This window comes from Ursus americanus, chromosome 14 (assembly GCF_024610735.1).
Source record: "Ursus americanus isolate L20-20 chromosome 14, mUrsAme1.1.p, whole genome shotgun sequence".
NCBI lineage: Eukaryota > Metazoa > Chordata > Mammalia > Carnivora > Ursidae > Ursus > Ursus americanus.
The window spans coordinates 36,353,582-36,365,512 of NC_142140.1; the positions used below are offsets into that span (position 1 = coordinate 36,353,582).

The 11,931-nt window shown below is 41.0% G+C and overlaps 1 protein-coding gene across 11 annotated transcripts in view; it reads left to right on the forward strand.

The window, feature by feature from the left end:
• The window catches only part of SFMBT1 (Scm like with four mbt domains 1), a 121,987-nt gene that overhangs the window by 104,070 nt on the left and 5,986 nt on the right, over positions 1 to 11,931 (forward strand). For all 11 annotated transcript variants that reach the window (XM_045807343.2, XM_087866973.1, XM_045807340.2 and 8 more), the window contains 7 exons: positions 387 to 451; positions 4,550 to 4,689; positions 5,435 to 5,544; positions 6,261 to 6,436; positions 9,841 to 10,019; positions 10,179 to 10,424; positions 11,217 to 11,345. In XM_045807343.2, coding sequence (XP_045663299.1) covers positions 387 to 451; positions 4,550 to 4,689; positions 5,435 to 5,544; positions 6,261 to 6,436; positions 9,841 to 10,019; positions 10,179 to 10,424; positions 11,217 to 11,345 — 1,045 coding nt within the window. The remainder of the gene's footprint in view (positions 1 to 386; positions 452 to 4,549; positions 4,690 to 5,434; positions 5,545 to 6,260; positions 6,437 to 9,840; positions 10,020 to 10,178; positions 10,425 to 11,216; positions 11,346 to 11,931) is intronic.

The following is an 11,931-nucleotide window of genomic DNA, read 5'->3' on the forward strand; positions in this document are numbered from 1 at the left end:
AATTTGTCTTTAATTTTAAACTGATAGAAGAAAACAGACCCTTATAAGAAATGTTTTTGTTCTTTGACTATTGAAAAAGATGAAAAATTTACTTCGGGTTTGAGAATCCCAGAAGGAATTCTATAATTTGTTGCTCACATGAATGAAAGAAAGTTGATTTGAATATGAAGTATTATAGCACTGTCTACAGACTGTTGGCTCATTAAACCATGTACATAGTTTTACAAACAATTGTTAAAAAAATAAAAGTATGATCAGGGAGGCACCTTCTGTTATACAGTTTGCAGTCTGCCACGTTTGCTTTCTTAGATTTGAAGGAAACTAGCCTTCACACTTTACTGACCTTAAGGATTGTCTTACCATCTTGTTGTGTTATCTTGACCCAGAATACCATCCTCCAGGACTGTCCATGAGGGCCTGAAGAATCAGGAGCTGAACTCCGCAGACTCAGGTATAAATAAGTGTATGCAGTCTTCAGTCTCTTTTAACGGACTGTATCTTAAGCAATACATTTGATTTATAGGCTGTAGCTTCACAGAGGGGTCTCTTAATGGTGACTTTAAAGACTTATATTGTCTAAGATGTGTTTAGTTTAATAATTATGTCTAGGATGATATTTCTGTCCATTTATAATTATAACTATTCTCTCCTGGTCACTTGTTGGGTGCGAAGGGCTCTGGAGGGGTCAATATTCTCATCCCTGAGTTTAGATGAAGAACCAGGGGCTTTCCAGGCAGTACACTTTCTTAAGCTGGGTGGTTGAGAGGTGGATGTTTACTGTTCTTTAAACACTTTGTGATATACACATTATGTGCACATATTTCACAATTAAAAAAATAAAGCATTGGAAAAACAGATTGTCTCAGAGGCAATGCCTGATGAATGAAGCGAGAATCATTGCTGGAGGCCAGAGCCTTTTGTCGGGAGTTCTCTCCCTGGAACTAGTCTTGGCTCCGCCTTCTCTGCTTGTGTGCTGAGCATCTTGACTGTGTGTGTTGTAGCACAGATGATGCATTTGGATGGCATTTAGTAAATGCCTCGAAAAGAAGAACCAAAGCTCAGAGAGGCCACACAGCTTTATGAATAGATGGGTCAAAAATGTAACTCAGCTCTTTCCCAAGTTCAAAACTCATACTTTTGTCTTTTCTACTCAATGCCTTCTCATTTAGCACTTTAAGATGGAGGATCAAGGCCTTTTCAAAAAAGTTATTACTTGTATTATAATAACCAGTTTGCTGTACTTGTTTACTTTTATTTCCTCATAGCTCTTTATAGAACTTATCCCTGTGTGTAACAGGCTTGATGACAGTGGCACTATTGTTTTATTCATGATATTAAAGGGAAGGTATTTAAACTTTCTCTATTCAATAGGTGATTGGCATGTAACTGCTAAAGAGTTCCCTTCCATTTCTAGTTTTCTGGGAACCTTTGTCATAAACACATGTTCACCTTGACAAAATAATTTTTCCTTAGCATTGGATGATCGTATGATTTTTCTGTAAGCTTATTAATGTGGTGAATCTCAGTGATAGATTTATTTTCTAATGTTGAATCATCCTTACATTGCTAGGATAACTCTTACTTGACCATAATGGTATCTTTCGAGTACCCAGCAGAATAGCATTATTAGTAAATATCTTTTTTAAAATTACCCATTTTTTAATTGATAATTGACATGTAATATTATATTAGTTTCAGATGTACAACATAGTGATTTGATATTTGTATATATTGCAAAATGGCCACCATAGTAAGTCTGGTTAACATCCATCATCACAGTTATAAATTTTTTTTCTTGTGATGAGAACTCTTAAGATCTATTCTCTTAGCAATGTTCAGATGTACAGTACGGTAATATTACTACTACCCTCACCGTGCTGCACGTTACATCCCCAGGACTTATTCATAACTGGAGGTTTGTACCTTTTGACCACCTTCACCCGTTTTGCCCACTCGCTACCCCTGCCTCCACCAGCCTCAGTATCTGAGAGTTGGAGTCTTGTTGTTGTGTTTAAATCCCACATCTAAGTGAGGTCATATGCTATTTGTCTTTCTCTGTCTGATTTATTTCCCTTCGTGAGTGAACTCAGGGTCCGTTCATGGTGTCACAGATGACAGGATTTCTTTTTTTTAAATGGCTGAGTAATATTCCATTCTTTATCCAACTGTCTATCCGTGGACACTCAGGTTGCTTCCATATCTTGACTGTTATAAATAATGCTGCAATGAACATGGTGGGGGTCGGGGCAGATAGCTTTTCAAGTTAGTATTTTTGTTTCCTTCAGATAAATTCCACTGAAGTGGAATTACTGGACCACAAGATAGTTCTCATTTTAACTTCATGAGGAACCTCCATGCTGTTCTTCAGAGTGGCTGCACCAGCTTGCATTCCCGCAGTGTGACAGTGTACTCTTTTCTCTGCCTCTTTGTCAACACTTGTTATTTCTCGTCTTTTTGATAATAGCCATTCTTTTTTTTTTTTTTTAAGATTTTTATTTATTTATTTGACAGAGAGAGAGACAGCCAGTGAGAAGGGAACACAGGTAGGGGGAGGGGGAGAGGAAGAAGCAGGCTCCCAGAAGAGGAGCCTGATGTGGGACTCGATCCCAGGACTCTGGGATCACGCCCTGAGCCGAAAGCAGACACTTAATGACTGAGCCACCCAGGAGCCCCCAATAATAGCCATTCTAACAGGTGTGAGGTGATAGCTCATTGTGGTTTTGATTTGGTATCAAAAGGTAAGGTAAATTAAAAAAAAAAAGGCAACTCTAATTTTGATGTATTACTGGCTATTCTAATGCCTACTAGAACTATAGAATTAAGACATTTCCCAAGTGATCTCAGCCATTTTCTTTTTGGTTTGTGTTTTGTCATAATTCTGGTTACCTTGAAAACAGTCTGAGAGTGATATTTGCATGTAGGAGTGTCCCTGGGGAGTGCTTTTTCGGAACAGCTGCAGGGGCAGGGGGCAGGATTGGGCAGAGGGAGAAGTTGAGTTGCAGAGTTTCTTCCAGCCTACAAGGGAGCCTTTTAGCTGGTGTGACCACTCAGAGTCATCCCTAGTTGAGGCATAGTGGCCACACCTTTGTACTCCCTCTTTGGTCAGTTATTAGAAGTGGGCTGCACCTCCCTGTCTACTCACAAAGTGTGGGACCTTGGGCAAGGTGTCTGACTCCTAGTGAGAGGGTAGGCTGAGGCTAATTCCAGGGTGACGTACAGCTGAGAGCCGTAAGCTGCCCATACTGCCAGCAGTGGCGGGGAGCATACAGGCCTGAATCCTGAGGAGGGGAATCTGGGTGGCAGAGTTCAAATGGAGAAGTGGGTGCAGACATGCCGACGTCTGTGCTGGGACTGCATTCTTAGTTCCAGAGTGAACATTCTGTGCTTCAGGATCCTATCAGCAGTGGGCATCGCACACATTCCCTTTCCCAAAACAGCGTCCATCAGCAGGGCTTCTCTCTGCTTTAGTGTCTTTGAATTTCATATATTTATTAGTAGAGTTGCCAACTACGACGAGGGAATAAAAAAACATTACATTGAAGTATAGCATTCACACAGAAAAAGAGTTGAAGAGGGGGGTCTCTGTGCCCACGGTACTTAAAGAACTTAGAGATGTGTTCATAGCATACTTTCAGCCTTCAGAGGAATCCCAGATGTGGGAGGGTGCTTACCTCATGGAGCACTGCTGACATGCTAGTTTGGTGGTTTTAAGGGGACAAACTGTAGTTCTGGAAAATATTCATCATCACTGCCTAGAAGCATTCCAGAATAGATTATTGAATAGTTGACCATCAAGAATCATCATGGTTTCTCATGGGGCTCCTGGGCGCTCAGTCGGTTAAGGTCTGACTCTTGATTTCGGCTCAGATCATGAGATCAAGCCCCATATAGGCCTCTGCACTGTGCGGAGAGTGTGCTTAAGATTCTCTCTCTCCCTCTTCCTCTGCCCCTCCCCCTGCTTGTGTACACGCACGCATGCTCTCTCTCTTTTAAAAAACAAGAAATCACCATGGGTTCTTTTTTTTTTAATTAATTTTTTAAGAATTGTTTTCCTTTTAGAGATTTTATTTGAGAGAGAGAGCGTACGTGCACTAGCTGGGGGAGGGGCAGAGGGAATCTCAAGCAGACGGCGCTGAGTGCGGAGCAACCCCGAGATTATGACCTGAGCCAAAATTGTGAGCCCGATGCTCAACCGACGGAGCCACTGAAGGCGCCCCATCATCATGCGTTCTTAAAGTCAATCTTTTACTTCCTTTATTGATAGAAGTGTGGGACTCTGAAACAGTGTCTCATTAACCCTGAAGTCAATCCACATGCCATTCAGGCTGTTGTTTGATTTGGGCAGAGTGATGAGCTCTATAATAAAGTTGCTGTAAGTCTAAGGTGTTTCAAGGGTACTCTCAGGCAACGTGTTAGGCTTCAAAATATGTAATTTATAACTTTATATAATGGTGGATATGCTTGCCACCCCTACACCCCCTAGTAATCCAACTTTGGAAACAGAGTGGAAAATGACTGTTCTGAGTATTTGTTTCTCTTTGTTTCCCAGTTATGATTAATGGAAAATACTGCTGTCCAAAGATATATTTCAACCACCGTTGCTTCTCAGGGCCATATCTTAACAAAGGAAGAATTGCTGAGCTGCCTCAGTGTGTAGGACCTGGGAACTGTGTTCTGGTCCTCAGAGAGGTAAGATTCTTGCCCAGGGCAAAAGAACGTGGAAATTTCACAGCAGTCTCATAGACTCCTCCATACAAGGATCTGCATGCCATACATGTGACAGTGCTAGGTTTAACAGAAATGACTCACTTTTCTCCAGTATTGTTCAATGGACCACACACATCATTACTTTTGCTCCTTAGGGAGCAGTCACCTCGGCAGTTCTTCACATAGCACGCTCCCCTCTGCTAGTGTAGAAAGGGCTTTTGTCAAAGGCTGCTGAGCACGGTGCAAGGATGCGTGGGAGCGTAGTCGAGGAGTCAGAGGCTGTGCGGCGCTCATGGGGGCCGTGATGAAGCTGCACACCTGCAGGCTTGCCCGGCTGCCTGGCCAGGCTGCCACTCACTGTACATACGGGATGTGAGCACTGCTGGGGCTTTCAGTCCATGCGGTGGCAATGGAGGGTCTGGGGAGGCCAAGCTTCTGTGTGTGCCATGACTGGCAAAGGATTTAGAAGCATATGCAGAGTGATTTTTAATTCATGGTGCCTATTTCTTCCTGAACATAATGTTTTGAATGTCTAAGAGGGTCTGATTATTGTCTTAGCTGCCACTTTGGTCAGCGGTCATATCTTGAATATTAACATTTTGTTAATATTTGTTAATGAATATGACTAGAATTAATCTCCTAAATGACATTCTGGGGGATAGCAAGATTCTAATGGTTTGTTTTTCTCATTCCCAACCCATATTTCTGCTTTAAAAATGGAGCGCAGGTCCTCACTTTACTTATCAATGCAGCCTATAAACCCAGTCGTGTCCTTCGGGAGCTGCAGCTAGACAAAGACTCCGTGTGGCATGGATGTGGGGAGGTACTAAAAGCCAAGTGAGTAGCCTCCTCTGCCCTTTATTCTTACCTGTCTGACGGGCCACAGAGCCCATTCTTCATGCATCATGTTGGAATTGTTATGTCCTCTCTGTCACTTCTTCTTTAGCTACTTGGGGTGAAGGACCAGATTGGTTTTCTTTCCTAAGTTTCCATCCTGTTGTGGGCCAGCACTGTTATAAAATACGGTAAACATGAGTTATAAGAAGTGTGAAAATTACAAGACATAAAATGCAAGAATAATTTATTTTTAGATTTAAGAGCCACAAAATTACCTTTGCAAATTTACTGTGAAAGTTCATACACACTTACTCTTGTTTTCTGACCCTGTCAGCGTGACCAATGGCAGGTTAACCTGGTCCATGACCACACTCTGAGGATCACTGCCTAGGGGTAAAGGAAAGCCTTAGTGCAAGTCACTTTTCTTTTAGTAGCTAGTGTAGACGTTCCTATTTGGAAACCTTAAACTGAGGAACCAGAAAGCAAGAGCCTCATTTGCTAATATGAAAACCTTGACGTTTATCTCTCATAGCTTAGGTGATAAATTTGATTTAAGTACAATGTGCATAAACTCATTATTTTTAGAATCCTCAAACTGTAAAGGACATAGACTATTCTGAGAAGCCAAGATAACTTTTCAGATCTGTGAATGCACTTGATTTTCTCTGGGTAATCACTAGCCCAGTAAACTTGGTCTCTGGCATCTTCCACCGCAGATACAAAGGAAAGAGTTACCGGGCTACTGTTGAAGTAGTGAAGACGGCGGATCGCGTGACTGAGTTCTGCCGGCAAACCTGCATCAAACTGGAGTGCTGTCCTAATCTCTTCGGCCCAAGGATGGTTCTGGACAAGTGTTCTGAGAACTGCTCTGTGCTTACAAAGACCAAATACAGTCAGTCCAGTTTTTCAAATTTGTTAACTATGACAACTGGCCACACTTTATATCTTGGAAAGTGTTTATTTTGCAGACATTCACCTATGGCACAAGTATACAAACTGTTCCTGTAAAGGACCAGATAATATGTTAGGCTGTTGGTCATATGATCTCTGCTGCATATTCTTCTCTGTTTTGTTTTATTTTCACTTTTATAAAAGCCATTTTTAGCTTGAGGCCCATACCAAAACAGGCCACAGGCCAGATTTGGCCCACAGGCCCATTTGCTAACTTTCACATATAGTATGTGTATAAATTAACTATTGCATCTGATGGGATATGTGATTCATTCATACAGTCTGCAAGTATTTATTATGTGTCCACTGTGTGCCACCACTGTTCTAGCACTAGGATGCTGCAGTAAAGAAAAACACATTCCTGTGCTCATTGAGTTTACATTTTAATGTGGGAGACTGATAATAAGTGAACAAATAGAGACAGGTAATATGGTGAAAAGTGAGGCAAGATAAGCAAGCAAAGGAGGGGAATAAGAAAGGCTGGGGGGGGGGTGCTGTTCAGAGGTGGTTAGGGAAGTCTTCCTGCCAGGTAACAACCTGAAGGAAGCAAGAGAGCCAGCTGTGCAGACACCATGGTGAGAGTGTTCTGGGCAGGGGCAGCAAGAGCACAGACAGGAGCAGGAGCTTGCTTTGTGTCTGCAAGGAGCAGCAAAGAAGCCGCGGTGGTTGGGAGGCATCAACAGTAGGAGAGGGGGGTAGTTGCGGGCCTCACTCAGAACTGTCACAACAACACCTGTTCCCTCTCATTGCTTATCTTCTCCCATGTGAAACTGCATACACTCACACGTCATACAAGATGAAATTTCCAGTTTGGAGCCTTGTTACGGCATTGCTGCCCAAAGACAAAATTCTGATCCCTCCTTTCCTTAAATTTTACAAGCCCTGATGTCACTTGGGAGAATTAATACAGAGGTAGATTTTACCTTGTTAAATTTGAAGATTTCTTTTAGGGATCTGTAATCCTGCTCCTCTTAAACTTTATCATGCATGCACGTCAGCTGAAGAACTTGTTAAAATCAAAGTTCTGATTCATCAGGTCTGTGGGTATCTGGGGTCTAAACGTGTCTGCTTTTCCAGCAAGCTCCCAGACACTGTTGATGCTGCTGATCTGAGGTCATTTAGCATGATGAGCTTGCTAATCAGTGTTCAAAGCGCAGAATCATCGAAGAGTCTAACCTTGCGGTTCCTATTTATATTTGTTGGATTGTAAACTTCTTAAAGGCAAGGATTGGTGTTAGCTTATAGTGTCAGATTCAGCACTTAGTTTAGCAAATTGCAAGTATTGGTACCTAAGCGAAGTATCTCTAAATATGTGTATACCACTCTGAGCCTGTGGAGGATATGCATATTTTATTAGCTTTTTGTCTAAATTTATTTTTCACAATGATATAAGCCTAGACTTTAGGAGAGAGTCTTTGTAATTTTTCCCAGTTAGTGATTTGAGTGATATCAAATGGATTTATATCCTGTAGAATTCATTTTTTTTGCCAAAAAAAATTACATTATATTTTGTTTTTACAGTAATATATAACTGTGTATATGTTTAGAGCTAGAATATATATGGTTCATTTTTGGAATTGTCTTTAGATTCTAAAATTTATATGAAAGTGCACAGGATCTAGAATAGCCAAAACAATCCTCAAAAAGACGAATAAAGTTGGAGAATTTACTCTGTCTGCCTTGGAGTTTTACCATAAAGGTAGAGTAATCAGTAGTGGGGTGGATGAAATAGTCACACAGAATGATGGGACAGAACAGAGGGGCCAGAAATAGACCCAAATTTATGTGGTTAAATTATTTTCAGTGAAGATAAAAAAAACTTACCAGGGAAAGGAAGTTCTTTCAACAAATGGCACTGGTACAATTGGATTTCCAAATCAAAAACACAAAAGCAAAACTCCTTGGCTCCTACCTCACTATATATGAAAATTAATTCAAGGTGTGTCATAAGCCTGGGTAAAAGCTAAAATTATAAAGCTCCTAGAAGAAAACAAGAAGGGTATCTTCAAGTCTCGGGGTAAACAAAGATTTCTTAGGACACAGAATGCACTAACATAAAGGAAAAAATCACCAAAATTAAAAACTGCTCAGAGAATTTCTTTCCAGGATGAAGTAAAATACCCGCACAACTCTGTAATAAGAGAAATCTGGAAGCTAGAGAAAGCTGATAGTTGTATGACATTGTGAATATGCTAAATACCACTGAATTGTGCATTTGAAAACAGTTGTTAAATGTATGTTATGTGACTTTTACCTCAATTTTTAAAAATTTAAAAACAAAAAGAGAAAATGTTCCAGAATTAGATAGAGGTGATTGTGGCAAACATACTGAATATACTAAAAATCACTGGATATGTACACTTTAAAATGATGGATTTTATATTGTGAATTATATCTCAATAAAAATGAAAGAAGTAGAAAGAGAAAACCATTTTAAAAATGAACAAAAGACTTGAATAGGCACTTCACAAAAAAGACACATACGTGAAAACATGCTCAATATCATTAGTCATCAGGTAAATGCAAATCTAAACTATAATGAGAAATGACTACACATCCACCACATTGGCTAAAATGAAAAAGGTGGACAGCCCCACAAGTTGGCAAAGGCGTAGACAACTAGATCTCTTAACACACTGCTGGTGGGAGTGCCAGATTATGCAACCCTTTAAGAAAACGCTTTGGTAGTTTCTTTAAAAGTTAATCCTAAATCTGCCATATGATCCAGCAATTTCATTCCTAGGTATTTACCCAAGGAAAATGAAACTATGCCCCCTAAAAGCCTTGGACAAGAATGTTCATTGCCGAATGGTAACAGCCCAAACCAGGGAACAGCCCAGGTGCCTGTCAACAGGAGAAGAGTTCAACTAGTGTATCCTATACAATGAAGTGCTGTTCATCAGTAGAAGGGAATGAAGTATTCACACACAGCAGCAGAGGTGAAACTCAGAAACTTTCTGCTGAGTGCAAGAAATCTTGTTCAAAAAGCATCTGCCGAATGTCCATATATGAGCCAAAACTAATCTGTACCGATGGCGATTGCAGTACAGTTGTGGTGGCTTCTGATGAGGGGGACTGACTGGGAAGGGACCCTGGGAACTTTCTAGGTTGGTGGAGACGTTCTCTATCTTGACAGAGGGAAGGTTATTCAGGTTTATGCATTCGTCAGTACTAACTATACTGTACATTTAAGATCCGGACAGTTAAGATTATTCCACGATATGAAATTTAAACCTTAATCAAATACAGTGTACCTGTTTTCTGCTGTGCTAGTAGAATCTCTTGTGGTGTGAGGTGGACAGAAATCACGAAGCGACTTCATTTTTCTGTGTCCTTCACATTTAGCCCACTATTACGGAAAGAAGAAAAATAAAAGAATTGGGAGGCCACCTGGTGGGCATAGCAACTTAGCATGTGCCCTGAAAAAAGCCAGTAAGAGGAGGAAGAGGCGGAAAAACGTCTTTGTCCATAAGAAGAAACGCTCCTCTGCATCTGTTGATAACACCCCAGCGGGCTCGCCCCAGGTACGAGATCTGGGAGGTGCCTGTCCTGCCCAGAAGCCGGGAGACCACTACCTGCAGGCCTTTCTAATTCAGACCCCTGCCCAGTAGAAGGTGATTTTGTGGCCCAGGAGCTGGTTTGTCGTGGATTTCAGGGAGACTTTTTCTCTCTGTTTCCTCTAGGGAAGTGGGGGTGAAGATGAGGATGACCCAGATGAAGGGGATGACGATTCCCTGAGTGAGGGCAGTACATCGGAGCAACAGGACGAGCTACAGGAAGAGTCAGAAATGTCAGAAAAAAAGTCGTGCTCTTCCTCTCCCACCCAAAGTGAGATCTCTACATCACTGCTTCCAGACAGACAACGGAGAAAAAGAGAGCTTCGCACTTTTTCATTTTCTGATGATGAGAATAAACCACCTTCACCAAAGGTACCCATTTTTAAAATACAGTGCCTTTTATTGCTGTCTTCTAGAATGTCTCTCTGAAGTCTAATCGTTAGTGATGTGGGCATTCCATTTATTTCAGTACAGGCTTCAATTGAATTTCCCAGGTCTCTCAGCAGAATTGCAAATTCAGAGATTTACTTGTGTTGCAAGGATTATCTGGAGATCAGCTACCTATCAGAAAGAAGGTCTCTCTGAGTAGCTGCTTACTTCAGGTTAAACTAGCAATAAAATAAGTTATTTATCCTTTTGATTGTGGTGAAGCTATTTTGTTTGGTATATTTAATATATCCATATATGTGCAGTACGTAACATCCACATTGTAAGAGTGGCAGTCACGTCCCTGTTTTAAAACTGGGCTGCATTTGAAATATATTGCCTGAACTGAAGCAGTAAATGGTTTCTCCTGATGACTTAGTGAAGCCTTCTCTCTTCCGAAGTAGCATCCCGTTCCTGCAGCACCCCATCAGACAGCGAGTCGAAATAGACCAGGGAACAAATGGGAGGTTTAAAAACCATTTGTCTCTGTCAAATTGTCCACATTATTTGTGCTGGAACTTTGAGATAAATTCTTCCCCATTGATATTTCTTATTATAAAAGACAAACATTTCCTGAGTACCTAGTGTGGGTGGACCTCGGCCATCTTTGCTGGGAGAAATCATGCCGTAAAACCCCCTTAAACCCTGCCTTAAAGGGTTATGAATTTATATAGAGAGACTTTTTTAGAATAAAATAGCTCTGACACCATTTGGTTTGCTTTGTTGCGGGCAATGTAGGAAATAAGGATTGAAGTTGCCGAGAGGCTCCACCTGGACAGTAACCCCCTCAAGTGGAGTGTGGCGGACGTTGTCCGGTTCATCAGATCCACCGACTGTGCTCCGCTAGCGAGAATATTTCTAGACCAGGTAATTACAGAGACCTGTGAGTTTTAATAACTTGTCTCTTTAGCGAAGGACAATGGGTGCAATAGCAATTTATTTACAAGTCTGAAGAAAAATAGTTCTATCCAAAAGAAAAGAAATGTAGCCCCCCTTTTAGGTGTCGTAGCAGGAGGATTGTAAGAGGTCGTGATCCGACTCCCCCCACAGTTGAGGCGGATGGTCACTGTGTTGCCATTTTTCCCAAGACTTTGTTTCCGTCTCCCAAATATTCAAATGGCTTAAAATCAAGCATGCAGTTCTTAATTGTGCTCTTCTTTTCCAAAATAATGATTTGCTTGTTTTTAAGAATGATTAACATCTGTAATATGTTAGGCTCTGAAGTGGTGATCAGTTTTAAGGCAAGTTTTCTGAAACAAATAGTCTGTGGCCTTAAATATCAATTTTTTTTTTTTTTTTGATAATTGGGGAGATTCTAAACTGAACATCTTTGAAGAGCTGAACAGGCTTTTTTTTTTTTCTTTAAGATTTTATTTATTTATTTGACAGAGAGAGACAGCAAGAGAGGGAACACAAGTGGGGGGAGTGTGAGAGGGAGACGCAGGCTTCCCGC